Genomic DNA, 18,276 nt, shown 5'->3' on the forward strand with positions numbered 1-18,276 from the left:
TTCCGGAAGGCACTGTAAATGGAGGAGGCTTAAATCAAGCTAGTCGTCTTGATTACGTTCTTGTATCCTTTGTGCTAATAAAAAGTTTGGATAGGGCGCAGAATGCCGGTGGAACATTGTCATTGTAAAATAACAATTTGTTCTTAACTGACTTGCCTCGTTAAATAAAAGGTAAAAATAAAAAAATTAACTTGGGAAGTATAATATATTTAAAACATAAAGCATATTGGATGGAAAAATTCTGAAATATGCACCAAATTATTTATTGTATCTTAGAAATGCTCCCCAAAAATAATTTTCCGAAACTTGTTACAAATGACAGTCATCCAGGATTCAACAACTTCTATTTCAAAAAGAGGAAATACAGTAAGTTCTCTGTTCCGTCTCATCCATTTCCAACAACTCAAGTTCACTGTAAGGATTTCCTTACTAATAATAGTGTAAAATGAACAGCGTTACAAAAAGACTGTTGCATAGAAAACAGAGAGAGACAGAGAGACAGAGAGAGAGAGACAGAACAAAGATGGAGTCCTGTGTGCTCAGAGTTTGTGTGTTTCTCAGAGAGAGAGAGTGTGTGTGTGTGTGTGTGTGTGTGTGTGTGTGTGTGTGTGTGTGTGTGTGTCTTTCCTAGCAGCCGGTCTCAGTGAGTTAAGTAGATCTGCATCAGGGAGAGAGGGAGAGCTTTCACACCATGCCATCGCTTGTCCTGTTGAGACTGGCCTACTAATATTGCTTTTAGTTACTATTCTCATTCATATATTGTTGTTGTTGTTAATGTTAATTCCATTTCCACCACCACCACCGTATTATCACTGTTGTCATCAATATAAGTAATTTAACAATGCATTTAAAAAATAAATTTAAAAAATGGCCTTATTTTGGACCTACGCTTGGTCGCCTGCCTTCCGGGACAACGACTGCCATTGTTTGAGCCGAGCCGAGAGCGTCTCATCATTTTAAAACAGATCTCTGATTACATTTAGCCTATCATTTTTAAAACAGATCTCTGATTACATTTAGCTAGCCTATAAATAATGACATCGTGTAGCCTAGTCTGGCTAGTTCTCGGTAATGAACTATTTAGCAGTATTAACGTCACCTCTCTCTCTCTCTCTCAAGGGAACGATGCATCCTGATACAGAGCATATAACCGAAACCAATATTCACAGACAAGATGAAGGCAAATTAATCTCATAAGAAAAAAGAAAAAAAAGACTAAATAATGTATCTGATCATTCTGGATCCAATTTTGACATGTTGCACATCAAAACATCCATAATGGATTTCCTGACCATGGTAGATGAAATAGCTCCGTTTCCTGTCTCACTTATTAGTCAGTCTAGAGCCATAATGTGAAGTAGGCCTAGCTACCGGTGTCCATAAGGCCCAGTTCCAGACAGAGATTATAATGTTTTGTCTGATTCTCTGTGTGGTAATAGTTAAATGGGAAAGTGGTTCCTTGCATCACACAACACCATTTTCAAATCATCATTGGGACAAGTGACTTGAGCTTTTGGACAACAGAAGTGGCAACAACAACAAAAGAAGTTGAGCCTTGTAATTTAACTCATTTCACTTGTCATGTCAATAACACGAATAGAGAGAGACTAAGATCACTGCCCCCAAAGTGGGGTTGGGGTTATGCTGAACAAAGCGGGGTTATGCTCGACAAAGTGGGGTTGGGGTTATGCTCACCAAAGCGGGGTTATGCTCACCAAAGCGGGGTTATGCTCAACCCAGACCAGTATGTGTCCAGACAATGATCTCAGTGTTCAGACTTTGTATACTAAAGCCTCCCGACTCCACACCACACAGCAGCTCCACACACACACACACACACACACACACACACACACACACACACGGAAAGAAAACAAGAAAGAGCAAGGCGGGAAGAGAGAAAGAGGCGGGAAGAGAGAAAGAGGCGGGAAGAGAGAGAGAGGCGGGAAGAGAGAGAGAGGCGGGAAGAGAGAAAGAGAGATCGTATTCCCCCGTAGACAGCTATGACAAAACAACCAACAAAGAACAGGTGACTCCTGCAGCTCTGTCACTAATTGGTTCTGTACATAGGTCAACGGTTGAATCCCCTTTAAGACAACTTCCTGGAAAAAAACTGTAATAGTGAAGGAGGAAACTTGGCAGTAGAAAACCTCAACAGCACATTTGACCTTTCAACTTCCCTATCAAATCTAACAATTACAAGCAGACAACCTAAGAAAATGAACAACTATGACAAATGGTTTGATGAAGAATGCAAAAACCTCAGAAAGAAATTGAGAAACCTGTCCAACCAAAAACCTAGAGACCCAGAAAACCCGAGTCTACGCCTTCACTATGGTGAATCACTAAAACAATACAGAAATACACTACGGAGAAAGAAGGAACAGCACGTCAGAAATCAGCTCAATGTAATTAAAGAATATAACCACTTCTGGGAAAATTGGAAAACACTAAACAAACACAAAGAGTTATCTATCCAAAATGGAGATGTGTGGATAAACCACTTCTCCAATCTTTTTGGCTCTATAACAAAGAACAAAGAGCAAAAACATGTACATGATAAAATACAAATCTTAGAATCAACAATTAAAGACCTGAACCCACTGGATTATTCAATTACCTTGAATGAACTACAGGACAAAATACAAACCCTCCAACCCAAACAGACCCGTGGTGTTGACGGTTGAGGTCGACCGATTATGATTTTCAACGACGATACCGATTATTGGAGGACCAAAAAAAAAAAAAAACTACACGATTTAAAAAAAAATACAAAAATAAAAAAATAAAAAAATACAAAATAAAATAAAAATCGCCCAATTTTATTTATTTCTTTATTTAATATAAATATTTAATATTGCCTGCTAACATTAATTTCTTAACTAAATATGCAGGTTTAAAAAATAATATTCTTCTGTGTATTTATTTTAAGAAAGGCATTGATGTTTATGGTTAGGTACATTAGTGCTTTTTCGCGAATGCGTTTTTGTTATATCACCCGTTTGGCGAAGTAGGCTGTGATTCGATGATAAATTACCAGGCACCGCAATGATTATATGCAACTCAGTACAAGCTAGTTAACCCAGTAATATCATCAACCATGTGTAGTTAACTAGTGATTGTTAAAATGTATTTATCTTTTTTTTTTATAAGCTAAGTTTAATGCTAGCTATCAACTTACCTTGGCTCCTTGCTGCCCAGGTGGTCAGCCTGCCACGCAGTTTCCTCGTGGAACGCAATGTAATCTGCGTCCAAAAATGCCGATTACCGATTGATATGAAAACTTGAAATGGGCCCTAATTAAAATCGGCCATGCCGATTGATCGGTCAACCTCTAGTGGGTGGTATCCTAAAAGAAATGATCAAATATTCAGAACACAAATTCCAATTGGCTATACTTAAACTCTAACATCAACCTTGGCTCTGGCATCTTCCCCAATATTTGGAACCAAGGACTGATCACCCTAATCCACAAAAGTGGAGACAAATTTGACCTCAATAACTACCGTGGGATATGCGTCAACAGCAACCTTGGGAAAATCCTCTGCATTATCATTAACAGCAGACTCGTACATTTCCTCAGCGAAAACAATGTACTGAGCAAATGTCAAATTGGCTTTTTACCAAATTATCGTACGACAGACCACGTATTCACCCTGAACACCCTAATTGACAAACAAACAAAACAAAACATAATAAAGCTTGAGAAGACTTTGCCTGATTTCAAAAAAGCCTTTGACTCAATTTGGCCTGAGGGTCTGCTATACAAATTGATGTAAAGTGGTGTTGGGGGAAAACCATTATCAAATCGCTCTACAAAAATAACAAGTGTGCGTTTAAAATTGGCACAAAAAAACATCTTTACTATGAAGAAAGATATACATATATATATACACACATACATACATACATACATATACACATACACATATATACATACATACACATACATACACATATATATATCAATGAATTGGCGAGGGCACTAGAACAGTCTGCAGCACCCGGCTTCACCCTACTAGAATCTGAAGTCAAATGTCTACTGTTTGCTGATGATCTGGTGCTTCTGTCACCAACCAAGGAGGGTCTGCAGCAGCACCTAGATCTTCTGCATAGATTCTGCCAGACCTGGGCCCTGAAAGTAAATCTCAGTAAGACAAAAATAATGGTGTTCCAAAAAAGGTCCAGTTGCAAGGACCACAAATACAAATTCCATCTAGACACCGTTGCCCTCGAGCACACATAAAACTATACATACCTCGGCCTAAACATCAGCACCACAGGTAACTTCCACAAAGCTGTGGACGAGCTGAGAGACAAGGCAAGAAGGGCCCTCTATGCCATCAAAAGGAACATCAAATTCGACATACCAATTAGGATCTGGCTAAAAATGCTTGAACCAGTCATAGAACCCATTGCCCTTTATGGTTGTGAGGTCTGGGGTCCGCTCATCAACCAAGAACTCACAAAATGGGAAAAACATCAAATTGAGACTCAGCATGCAGAATTCTGCAAAAACATACTCCGTGTACAATGTAAGACACCAAATAATGCCTGCAGAGCAGCATTAGGACTAGACACCTAATTATCAAAATCCAGAAAAGAGCCGTTAAATTCTACAACCACCTAAAAGGTAAGCGATTCCCAAACCTTCCATAACAAAGCCATCACCTACAGAGAGAAGTAGTAGGATTGTGTCGAGGTACAGATCTGGGGAAGGGTATCAACATTTCTGCAGCATTGAAGGTCCCCAAGAACTATGGCCTCCATCATTCTTAAATGGAAGAAGTTCAGAACCACCAAAACTCTTCCTAGAGCTGGACTATAATTTGTTTTCCCATCAGGACAATGACGCAACACACCTCCATGCTGTTTAAGTGCTATGTGACCAAGAAGGAGAGTGATGGAGTCCTGCACCAGACGACCTGGCCTCCACAATCCCCCGAGAGATTGTTTGGGATGAGTTGGACCGCAGAGTCCAACAAGTGCTCAGCGTATGTGGGAACTCCTTCAAGAATGTTGGAAAAGCATTCCAGATGAAGCTGGTTGAGAGAATGCAAAGTGTGTGCAAAGCTGTCATCAAGGCAAAGGGTGGCTACTTTGAAGAATCTCAAATATAAAACTATATTTTGATCTGTTTAACACTTTTTTGGCTACTACATGATTCCATGTGTGTTATTTCATAGTTTTGATGTCTTCACTATTATTCTACAATGTAGAAAAAAATAAAAATAAAGAAAAACCCTGGAATGAGTAGGTGTGTCCAAACGTTTGACTGGTTGTGTATGTCTGAAACACCTCATCCCTCATAATGATGTAGGGAGACTGGGAAAACATCCCCAATAGATTCTAGCGGTTAAGTTTCCCTTTACGTTATCCTGACCAATAGTGGGGTCAGTAACAGTCCATGGACCACACACACAGTTATCACATGGTTATGCCTGAGGGGTTGGTTGTCACACACACACACACACACACACACAAAAAACGAACGATGCTCGGTCCTTCTAGCTTGTGCCTCAGGCACCTTGGGAGATCCCCCTACTGTGGAGAGTAGAGGTCGACCGATTAATCGGAATGGCCGATTAATTAGGGCCGATTTCAAGTTTTCATAACAATCGGTATTTTTGGCCACCGATTTGCAGATTTTTTTTACACCTTTATTTAACTAGGCAAGTTAGATTAAGAACACATTCTTATTTTCAATGACGGCCTAGGAACGGGGGTTAACTGCCTTGTTCAGGGGGGATTCGTTTTTGAAACCTTCGGTTACTAGTCCAACGCTCTAACCACCTGCCTTACATTGCACTCCACGAGGAGCCTGCGTGGCAGGCTGACTACCTGTTACGCGAGGGCAGCAAGAAGCCAAGGTAAGTTGCTAGCTAGCATTAAACTTATCTTATAAAAAACAATCAATCTTAACATAATCACTAGTTAACTACACATGGTTGATGATATTACTAGTTTATCTAGCGTGTCCTGCGTTGCATATAATCGATGCGGTGCCTGTTCATTTCTCATCGAATCACAGCCTACTTCGACAAACGGGTGGTGATTTAACAAGCGCATTTGTGAAAAAAGGACTGTCGTTGCACCAATGTACCTAACCATAAACATCAATGCCTTTCTTTAAAATCAATACACAAGTATATATTTTTAAACCTGCATATTTCGTTAATATTATCTGCTAACATGAAATTCTGTCACATCTCTAGCGTTCATTGCACGCAGTCAGGGTATATGCAACAGTTTGGGCCGCCTGGCTTGTTGCGAACTAATTTGCCAGAATTTTACGTAATTATGACATAACATTGAAGGTTGTGCAATGTAACAGGAATATTTAGACATAGGGATGCCACCCGTTAGATAAAATATGGAACGGTTCCGTATTTCACTGAAAGAATAAACGTTTTGTTTTCGAGATGATAGTTTCCGGATTCGACCATATTAATGACCTAAGGCTCGTATTTCTGTGTGTTATTATGTTATAATTAAGTCTATGATTTGATATTTCATAGAGCAGTCTGACTGAGCGGTGGTAGGCACTAGCAGGCTCGTAAGCATTCATTCAAACAGCACTTTCGTGCGTTTTGCCAGCAGCTCTTCGCTGTGCTTCAAGCTGTTTATGACTACAAGCCGGGTGGGTATAATTTGTGGAACGTTCCAACAGGAATCTATTCCAAAAACTTTGTAAATAACAAGGTTGCCAAAAAACAATGCATACAAAGTTGTATAGCGGCAGAATAAGATACCAGGTAGGGAGTTGTCCATTTCATTGCGTTTTTCACTCATCACGTTTATTCCGAAAAATGTCTGTCCTCACTCTGGCTGCCTATGGACAAACATTAAGAATAAGCTACGTGGTGAGTTGATGCCTATTCTAGCGGTTAGCTAGTCAGCTAGTTAGCTAGGTTTGTATGCGTAGCTACTTTGTATGCGTTGTTGGTTGGCAACCTTTTACTTTACGTTTTTTTGGAACAGATTCCTGTTGGAACTTTCCACAAATTATACCCACCCCTTCAAGCCTATCAACTCCCAAGATTAGGCTGGTGTAACCGATGTGAAATGGCTAGCTAGTTAGCGGGTGCGCGCTAATAACGTTTCAAACGTCACTCGCTCTGAGACTTGGAGTGGTTGTTTCCCCTTGCTCTGCATGGGTAACGCTGCTTCGAAGGTGGCCGTTGTCGATGTGTTCCTGGTTCGAGCCCAGATAGGAGCGAGGAGAGGGACGGAAGCTATACTGTTACACTGGCAATACTAAAGTGCCTATAACAACATCCAATAGTCATCCAATAGTCAAAGGTATATGAAATACAAATCGTATAGAGAGAAACAGTCCTATAATTCCTATAATAACGACAACCTAAAACCTCTTACCTGGGAATATTGAAGACTCATGTTAAAAGGAACCACCAGCTTTCATATGTTCTCATGTTCTGAGCAAGGAACTTAAACGTTAGCTTTTTTACATGGCACACTTTTACTTTCTTCTCTAACACAATTTTTTTTGCATTATTTAAACCAAATTCAACATGTTTCATTATTTATTTGAGGCTAAATTGATTTTATTGATGTATTAAGTTAAAATAAGTGTTCATTCAGTATTGTTGTAATTGTCATTATTACAAACAAATAATCGGCCGATTAATCGGTATCGGATTTTCTGGGTCCTCCAATAATCGGTATCGGCGTTGAAAAATCATAATCAGTCGACCTCTAGTGGGGAGGGACAATGATGAAACCCCATACCCTCCTCTCTGTCAGTAAGCATCATCACTGTTAGTCTACTACACCGGTTGTTTATGAAGCGTGTGGCGATTAACATTTCATTTGGTTTAAAATCTCTTTCAATATGGCTACTGCACATATAAATAGTGATTTCAACGTGAGCCCTAAACACACAAACACACCTTGTTCATTTGACTGAATCGTGAATTCCTGAAACATTAAACTGCCTTGTTCCACCAGTGTCTGTCTCTACTACTCGTCTAACGCTACAGTCCTGTCAGTTGTAATATCTTCCTGCACAGTAACTAGGCCTACACTGCAAGACAGATTATACAAAGGGTTGGTTTGAGTCCTGAATGCTTATTGGCTGACAGTAGTGGTATATCAGACCGTATACCACGGGTATGACAAAACATTTATTTTGACTCTTCTAATTACGTTTGGTAACCAGTTTATGATAGCAATAAGGCACCTCGGAGGTTTGAGAGAGAGACTGGGTCCTGGGGGAGAGAGAGACTGGGTCCTGGGGGAGAGAGAGACTGGGTCCTGGGGGAGAGAGAGACTGGGTCCTGGGGGAGAGAGAGACTGGGTCCTGGGGGAGAGAGAGACTGGGTCCTGGGGGAGAGAGAGACTGGGTCCTGGGGGAGAGAGAGACTGGGTCCTGGGGGAGAGTTAGGGGAGATACTGGGTCCTGTGGGAGACAACGGGAGTGGCAGACTGTGGGAAGAAATTCTCTCCTTGGAACAATATAAACTTCCATCTAGTCACACACACACACACACACCCCCCATTCACAGACACACACAAACAACCATTCACCCACATAACCATTCACCCACTGGCAGCTAGGCCTAGATAGAGGACAGATCCAGGCTTTGCTAAATAAGCCGCTTGGCATAATAGCAGGCTTCTCTACTTCGACTGTCTCCCTCTCTCTTTCACAGACAGACCCTGTCTCTCACATGACCGCAACTAGGCCAGTGTGTTTCTGCTGTACGAGGTAAACTATTCTCTCTACCACACACACAGAGAGGGCATGCCGCTGGGCCAGCCGCCAGCGCGCTTCCTGCCCGCTGGGCCAGCTCGAGGGCGTTTCCTGCCCGCTGGGCCAGCCCGAGGGCGTTTCCTGCCCGCTGGGCCAGCCGCAGCGCGTTTCCTGCCCGCTGGGCCAGCCGCAGCACGTTTCCTGCCAGGTGTGATAGTAGACCTAGTAGATTACAGTAACCCAGTTATTACAGTAACCCAGTTATTACAGTAACCCAGTTAGCTGTACCAGGTGACCTCAGCTGCTGGAACACTGACAACTCCCTACGGACCAACACATTCTCAAGGACACAAGGAGCGTGTGTGTGAGAGAGTGAGAGAGAGAGTGGGTGTGTGTGTGTGTGTGGGGGGGAGAGAGCGTGTGTGTGTGTGAGAGGGAGAGAGAGTGTGTATGTGTGTGGGGGGGGGAGAGAGTGTGTGTGTGTGAGAGAGAGGGAGAGAGAGTGTGTGTGTGTGAGAGAGAGGGAGAGTGTGTGTGTGGTTTGTGTGTGGGGGGGAGAGGGTGTGTGTGTGTGTGTGTGTGTGTGTGTGTGTGTGTGTGTGTGTGTGGGGGGTGTGTGTGTGTTTGTGTGTGTGGGGAGAGAGTGTGTGTGTGTGTTTGTGTGTGTGGGGGGGAGAGAGTGTGTGTGTGTGTGTGTGTGTGTGTGGGGGGGGAGAGAGTGTGTGTGTGTGAAGGAGAGAAATAGAAGAACCATTGCATTAATGAGTGAAGGAGTGGTGTATAAAGACTGAGTAAAGGTCATCAAGTCCAGATGAACTGAATACTTCAGGTCCTGAGGCTAAAGGTGTGAGCCGTCATTAGGGCTGTGGCTAGTGATGGGAGGGGGAAATAATAATAATAATCAATAGTTACATATCGGGATATTATTTTTGACAATACATCATATCGTTTTGACAATGTCACAATATACTTTGTTGTGTTAATTGGCTGCACCAGAACTTAATAACTTGTTTTTTTTAACTAGACAAGTCAGTTAAGAACAAATTCTTATATTCAATGAACGGCCTATAGGGGACCAATGGATAAACTGCCTTGTTCAGGGGGGCAGAACGACAGATTTTTTACCTTGTCAACTCGGGGATTCGATCTAGAAACCTTTCGGTTACTGGCCCAACGCTCTAACCACTAGGCTACCTGCCACCCCATCTTCTTTGTAAACATGTTGTTTTCAGCGCTTTTTATTTCCACGACTGATCAAGATCATGTCTCTCTCTCTCTCTCTCTCTCTCTCTCTCGTCCCTTTGCAGCAGACATATGGTGAGCATTCACGGTATTGAATCGCGAGAATCACAATACATAAGACACCTAAGTATGGTGATAACATATCGAGGTCCCTGGCGATTCCCAGCCCAAGCTGTGACGGTTATTGAATTTGGGGTAAAAGTTATTCGTCGGGAAAATGTCCACGGTGGGCGTTGTTATAACCGTGGAAATGGCTCAGTCAAGGAGCGCTGCTTAGCAGCAGCACGTTGTGTTCTTTTGCATAGATACGGGTTTGGCCGGGGTAGGCCGTCATTGTAAAATAGGAATTTGTTCTTAACTGACTTGCCTAACTAAATAATAAAAGGTAAAATATATTATTAATAATTTATTTATTACATTTTAAAACCATCCGTCCTCTATTGATGCTTTTTGAGATGACAGAGATAAGATCAGAAACAAAATGAGAAACTCCCAGGGAATCCACATCAACATCTGTGTACAAAACACAAACTGTTGCGTGTGTGTGTGTGTGTGTGTGTGTGTGTGTGTGTGTGTGTGTGTGTGTGTGCGAGAGAGACACTATGTGACAACATGACAACAAAACTCCCACGCACTCTACACCACTTACTCACACACAGCCCCCTAACCCGCCCACCTAGAGTTCTCAGGCTCTGTTGCCGTGGTAACCGGGGGGGTCACACAGAAGGTGGCTGGGATGGTCACACACACTGACCTGGGGAGAGGGGGGGGCGCGGCTACAACACTACATCTCAATCACAAGGAGAATGCACCCAAAATGAGAGAGAGGGTAGTGGTGCTTCAAGAGGGTAGCCAGAAGATTCTGACCCCACTGTTACGCTTGTTAGCTGTACTGGGGATGGAACGTAATCATGGTTACATTACGACACTGTGAAGCCGGCGTGAGATACGGGGTCGGTAATATACTCAAAATTTGACCTTGATCCAGAACTGATTACATTGAGATTGAAATGTTGCTTTTTCCTTTTCAGATAACTGCCCTTTTCCTCTCATGCTAGCTAGCAGTAGCCTCTGCAGCCATTATGGGATGGAACCAGAATGGTAGGGTGCAATTGCGGCCCGCAATTCGGAGCATGACTGCATCTGCAGGAACCTCTCCTTTCTTATTATTATTGTTGTCTTACCCGTTGTTGTCTTAGCTAGCTCTCCCAATCAACATACATACATTTCATACATTTTTTTATTTAAATTTTTTCTCCATACTGGAGAATAAGCCGCAACTTTTTTCCCACGCTTCCCTCGCGGCTTAAACAATGACGCGGCTAATATATGGATTTTTCCCGCTTTCAATTTTTTTCTCTCCAAAAAAACACATTCTGTGACATGCTCAGTTTATTGGCGGCATGAAGCTTTCATTAGACCAATGAAATTGCCGAACGGGTTAAGGTCAAACAACTTTTTTGTTTAAATTAAATCGAGCGCGCTCAAACTTCCCATCATTCTGATTACAGTAGTCGTTTTGTTACCCTCATCATGGCAAAGACACGGAGAAATGCATATGATGCAGCTTTCAAGTTGAAGGCGATTGATCTGGCTGTTGGAAAAGGAAATAGAGCTGCTGCACGGGAGCTTGGTCTTAATGAGTCGATGATAAGACGTTGGAAACAGCAGCGTGAGGAATTGACTCAGTGCAAAAAGACAACTAAAGCTTTCAGAGGGAAGAAAAGCAGATGGCCCGAACTAGAAAATGTAGTAGCCGCATCCCACCCTACCCCTGTCTGTACATTATGCCCTGAATCTATCCTACCACGCCCAGAAATCTGCTCCTTTTATTCTCTGTCCCCAACGCACTAGACGAACAGTTGTGATAACCTTTAGCCGTACCCTTATCCTACTCCTCATTGCCTGCATCCGCGGTCAAACGACCACCCCTCATCACTGTCAAACGCTCCCTAAAACACTTCAGCGAGCAGGCCTTTCTAATCGACCTGGCCCGGGTATCCTGGAAGGATATTGACCTCATCCCGTCAGTAGAGGATGCCTGGTCATTCTTTAAAAGTAATTTCCTCACCATCTTAAATAAGCATGGCCCTTTCAAAAAATGTAGAACTAAGAACAGATATAGCCCTTGGTTCTCTCCAGACCTGACTGCCCTCGACCAGCACAAAAACATCCTGTGGTGGACTGCATTAGCATCGAATAGTCCCCGCGACATGCAACTTTTCAGGAAAGTCAGGAACCAATACACGCAGTCAGTTAGGAAAGCAAAGGCAAGCTTTTTCAAACAGAAATTTGCATCTTGTAGCTCTAACTCCAAAAACTTTTGGGACACTGTAAAGTCCATGGAGAATAAGAGCACCTCCTCCCAGCTGCCCACTGCACTGAGGCTAGGAAACACTGTCACCACCGATAAATCCATGATAATCGAGAATTTCAATAAGCATTTCTCTACGGCTGGCCATGCTTTCCTCCTGGCTACCCCAACCCCGGCCAGCAGCTCCGCACCCCCCGCAGCTACTCGCCCAAGCTTCCCCAGCTTCTCCTTCACCCAAATCCAGATAGCAGATGTTCTGAAAGAGCTGCAAAACCTGGTCCCGTACAAATCAGCTGGGCTAGACAATCTAGACCCTCTCTTTCTAAAATTATCCGCCGCCATTGTTGCAACCTCAATTACCAGTCTATTCAACCTCTCCTTCGTATCGTCCAAGATCCCTAAAGATTTGAAAGCTGCCGCAGTCATCCCCCTCTTCAAAGGGGGAGACACTCTAGACCCAAACTGCTACAGACCTATATCTATTCTACCCTGCCTTTCTAAAGTATTCAAAAGCCAAGTTATCAAACAGATCACTGACCATTTCGAATCCCACAGTACCTTCTCCGGTATGCAATCCGGTTTCCGAGCTGGCCACGGGTGCACCTCAGCCACGCTCAAGGTACTAAATGATATCATAACCGCCATCGATAAAAGACAGTACTGTGCTGCCGTATTCATCGACCTGGCCAAGGCTTTCGACTCTGTCAATCACTGCATTCTTATCGGCAGACTCAACAGCCTTGGTTTCTCAAATGACTGCCTCGCCTGGTTCACCAACTACTTTTCAGATAGGCCCTCTGATTTGACACACTGAACTTTGTTGTTCGGACCTCTGGCAGTCTATGGGGGTACCACAGGGTTCAATTCTCGGGCCGAGTCTTTTCTCAGTATATGTCAACGATGTCGCTCTTAATGCGGGTGATTCCCTGATCCACCTCTACGCAGACGACACCATTCTGTATACATCTGGCCCTTCTTTGGACACTGTGTTAACCTCTTGGGGCTAGGTGGGACGCTAGCGTGCCACCTGTGGTGCACTCCATCAACAGCAGGTGCATTTCAAGAGCGGCAAATTTGAATCCAAATAAATGTCAAAATTCAAATTTTTCAAAAATACAACTATGTTACACCATTTGAAAGATAAACATCTCCTTAATCTAACCACGTTTTACGATTTCAAAAAGGTTTTACGGCGAAAGCATAAATTTAGAGTATGTTAGGACAGTACATTTACAAGAGTTGTGTGTAATGTTTTGTCAAGTCAAAGACAGGGTCACCAAAACCATAAAACCAGCTAAAATGATACACTAACCTTTTACAATCTCCATCAGATGACACTCCTAGGACATTATGTTAGACAATGCATGCATTTTTAGTTCTATCAAGTTCATATTTATATACAAAAACAGCGTTTTACTATGGCATTGATGTTGAGGAAATCGTTTCCCTCCAATAACCGGCAGTCAAGTCAGCGTCACAAATTAAATAATTAAAATTAGAAAACATTGGTAAAATATTATATTGTCATTTAAAGAATTATAGATTTACATCTTTTGAACGCAATCAACTTGCCAGATTTAAAAATAACCTTACTGGGAAATCACACTTTGCAATAATCTGAGCACTGTGCCCAGAAAAATACGCGTTGCGATACAGACTAGACGTCATGTTGGGGAGATCTAAAATCGAAAATACTATGTAAATAATCCATTACCTTTGATTCTCTTCATCAGATGTCACTTCCAGGTATCACAGGTCCATAACGAATGTAGTTTTGTTCAAAAAAGCTCATCATTTATGTCCAAAAATCTCCGTCTCGTTAGCACATGATGTAAGCCAGCCGGACTTCTCGTCATGAACGAGGGGAAAAAATATATTTCCGTTCGTTCAAACATGTCAAACGTTGTATAGCATAAATCATTAGGGCCTTTTTAACCAGAACATGAATAATATTCAAGGTGGACGAATGCATAGCCTTTTATAACGTATTGGAACGAGGGTACCCAACATGAAGTAGCGCGCCAGGTGTCTAATGGGACATCACCGTTCCATGGCTCTTGTTCGGTCAGATCTCCCTCCAGAAGACTCAAAACACTTTGTAAAGGCTGGTGACATCTAGTGGAAGCAATAGGAAGTGCCAAAATATTCCTAAACCCCTGTGTTTTTCAATGGGATAGGTTTAAAGTCAATACAACACATCAGGTATCCACTTCCTGTCAGAAAATGTCTCAGGGTTTTGCCTGCCAAATGAGTTCTGTTATACTCACAGACACCATTCAAACAGTTTTGGAAACTTTAGAGTGTTTTCTATCCATATATAATAAGTATATGCATATTCTAGTTACTGGGTAGGATTAGTAACCAGATTAAATCGGGTACATTTTTTTTATCCAGACGTGCAAATGCTGCCCCCTAGACCCAACAGGTTAAACCTCCAAACGAGCTTCAATGCCATACAACTCTCCTTCCGTGGCCTCCAACTGCTCTTAAAACGCTAGTAAAACTAAATGCATGCTTTTCCACCGATTGCTGCCCGCACCCACCCGCCTAGCATCACTACTCTGGACGGTTCTGACTTAGAAAATGTGGACAACTACAAATACCTAGGTGTCTGGCTAGACTGTAAACTCTCCTTCCAGACTCATATTAAACATCTCCAATCCAAAACTAAATCTAGAATTGGCTTCCTATTTCGCAACATAGCCTCATTCACTCACGCTGCCAAAAACACCCTCATAAAACGGACTATCCTACCGTTCCTTGACTTCAGCCATGTCATTTACAAAATAGCCTCCAACACTCTACTCAGCAAACTGGATGCAGTCTATCACAGTGCCATCCGTTTTTTCACCAAAGCCCCATATACTACCCACCACTATGACCTGTATGCTCTCGTTGGCTGGCCCTCGCTACATATTCTTCGCCAAACCCACTGGCTCCAGGTCATCTATTAGCCTTTGCTCAGTAAAGCTCCGCCTTATCTCAGCTCACTGGTCACCATAGCAACACCCACCCGTAGCACGCGCTCCAGCAGGTATATTTCACTGGTCATCCCCAAAGCCAACGCCTCCTTCGGCCGCCTTTCCTTACAGTTCTCTGCTGCCAACGACTGGAACGAATTGCAACAACAAAAAATGTGCTTAAGTTGGAGACTTATATCTCCCTCACTAACTTTAAGCATCAGCTATCAGATCAGCTTACCGATCGCTGCAGCTGTACACAGCCCATCTAAATAGCCCATCCAACCTACCTACCTCATCCCCATATTGTTTTTAATTTACTTTTTTGCACACCAGTATTTCTACTTGCACATCATCATCTGCACATCTATCACTCCAGTGTTAATTTGCTAAATTGTAATTACTTCACTACTATGGCCTATTTATTGCCTTACCTCCTCACGCCATTTGAACACACTGTATATAGACTTTTTCTATTGTGTTATTGACTGTACGTTTGTTTATTCCATGTGTAACTCTGTTGTTGTTTGTGTCGCACTGCTTTGCTTTATCTTGGCCAGGTCGCAGTTGTAAATGAGAACTTGTTCTCAACTGGCCTACCTGGATAAATAAAGGTAAAATAAAAATAAAGTTAGCAACCTTCGAAGTTCAGTACCCAACATGCTGTGGGTATTTTGCCTGAATTCACTTGGGTGTCTATATAGCTAGGTATTGTATCTATGAGTGAGAATTGGAAGGATATCACGTCTCAATCACACCGATCGTATCTTTACACCAGAAGTAGGTTAATTATCAATGGAACGCTGCGTTTGCCTTGCGGCATCGCGTCGCAGAGGCAGTGTGGTGCATACGTTGGATTTATTGAACAGAAGGTGAACGTTGAACCCATCCAATTGATACTGCGTATTATTTCGTTACCGCTATGATCGTTTGGTTGCTGTTGCAGGGACGCATGCTCATGGGAGGAGAGACCCAGTTCCCAACCTCGGCCCCCCTTCCAATTTTCCCTCTTGACTCGCCAGCTGATTCCAATAGAGTACCACTGTACGAGTCATAATACCTAGAAACCTAGAGGTCAAACGGGTAAATGTGAAAATATATCATATTCGCCTTTATTTACCCCCCCCAAAAAAACTTGAAGTGCCATGATGATCTGGCCGTGACTGCCAAATCGAGGCAAAGGTAAGAATCTCTAAATTAACTATATGTTAGCTAAATGTAGTAATGAATAAATAGGCTACATTTATTTAAATGTTAAATTCTGTATACTGGCTTGGGCGAGTTAACTTTATTTTTTACATAACCTTTATTTAAACTAGGCAAGTCAGTTAAAAAACAAATTCTTATTTTCAATGACGGCCTAACTAACGTTAGCTTCAAAAACACGCAAACCAAGAACAAGTTGGACAGCATTTATAAGGTAAGTCAGTTCTGAAATACGCCTGAAATCTGATAAAAGTAGTTCACTTGACATAAATATAGGGCATTTGGAGAGAACGAGGTTTGAGTCCTAGCACACAGTATGTCACATCATGGCGTGGTGAAAAATCCACGGTGCTTGTGTCCTCTTACCTGCATGGAATCAGCACTGATTATCTCTCCCTGACGTCGTTTCCCGATTTCAATCGCCAGTTTAGACTTCCCAGTACCGGTTGCTCCTAAAATCACGACTAACGGTGGTACAATACTTTTTTTCAGAGCACACTGCAAGCTTCGCACGGGCGCCGCCATGTTGCTTTGCCGTCGTTCCCAGCTGAACTGAGACCGGATATGAGACGGGCTCTGTAACTAGGCAACGGCAAGAGGTTCCCATGGCACCGGGGTTGATTAAAAAAAGGTCGAGTGAAGACGGAAGGTATTTTGGTCCACAATACTTTAGAAAAATAGTACACTAACCTCAATATGTATCTCACCTAAATGTAAACTTGTTTATAAAAGCCTGCATCCAAAAGACATTAGGCTGTTATGTGGACAAAGACAACACTACATTTTTATCAATGTAGTGTCGTTTATATACCAATAATAATAATAGGCTGTATTTTCTGTTCTTGATTTACTTTACTAAAGGGAACGGCTTCTCCCTGCAAATCGATCTCGTAAGGGTTACTATAGAAACTGGGGGGAGTAGAGCCATAGTAACTTTAGATACTTGTTGCTATGGCAATGAGGCCGAGATGTTTCCATGGAAACGGCCATTGAAGAGTGGGAGTAGTTTTCACCCTTACTCACACAGGTGTTGATTTTAAAGTACACGGACACACCTCTCCTCTGAAAATAGCTTGTTTTCCCCCCTCAACCCTGCAAAGTGAAGCAGTAAGCCTAGTGCCCTACTAACAGTCAAAGCTTACTTCAGGAAAACACTAGCAAGAAAAATAGGTCTTCCCACATGTCTGAGCCTGTGCTCCCCAATTAAGATGCCACCAACTTCCTGTGGTGTGAATGATTCCAGAACATTCCTTTGATATTGTCATTGTCAGCATATATTAACAGGAAAACAGGCTAGACAAAAAAAGAGACTGAGGTGATGTTTTGAATTTATTACATTTGTCTGATTCTCTCTGTACATATAGGCTTGAGGTACTGAAAACAAAGTGCTTGAGACGAGGCTGCCTGCCACCATATTAGAATTCCCAGAGTGAAGCGTTTTTATGGCCCACTGCCAAAAATGACTGTGTCTAACGCAGAGACCAGTGACAAATCAAATCAAAACTCCAATGGGCTACAGCCAATCCTGAGGCGGCGCTAATAGACCTTGCCTTACAAAAGAGAGAAACAGGCTACTGGTGGTGGTGGTATGTGCTGAAAGAACAGATGGAGAAAGTAGTGAAAGTGAAGAGATACTCTAGTTTTGCTCTCCCTTCCTACTCTTCCCCCCCCCCCCCCAACTGCTCTTTCCCCTACTATCTCACCCTCTCCATCGTTCCTCTCTACGCTCGCCCTCTCCCACTCTCTACTCTGTGGGAGGCAGAGGGAGTAATCCAAGCTTTCAGGGTTAACATTAGTAGCAGCTCACCTTCTGAAACCAGGCTGCCAAAAAATAAAATAAT

The 18,276-nt window shown here is 42.6% G+C and overlaps 1 protein-coding gene across 4 annotated transcripts in view; it reads right to left on the bottom strand.

Annotated features, from left to right (window-relative positions):
* Positions 1–17,006, bottom strand: part of trit1 (tRNA isopentenyltransferase 1) — a 61,632-nt gene extending 44,626 nt beyond the window's left edge. For all 4 annotated transcript variants that reach the window (XM_045709514.1, XM_045709512.1, XM_045709515.1 and 1 more), the window contains exon 1: positions 16,802–17,006. In XM_045709514.1, the coding sequence (XP_045565470.1) occupies positions 16,802–16,960 (159 nt within the window). In that variant the 5' untranslated portion in view covers positions 16,961–17,006. The remainder of the gene's footprint in view (positions 1–16,801) is intronic.
* Between the last annotated feature and the right edge of the window lie 1,270 nt (positions 17,007–18,276).

Source organism: Salmo salar, chromosome ssa27 (assembly GCF_905237065.1).
Source record: "Salmo salar chromosome ssa27, Ssal_v3.1, whole genome shotgun sequence".
Taxonomy (NCBI): Eukaryota; Metazoa; Chordata; class Actinopteri; order Salmoniformes; family Salmonidae; genus Salmo; species Salmo salar.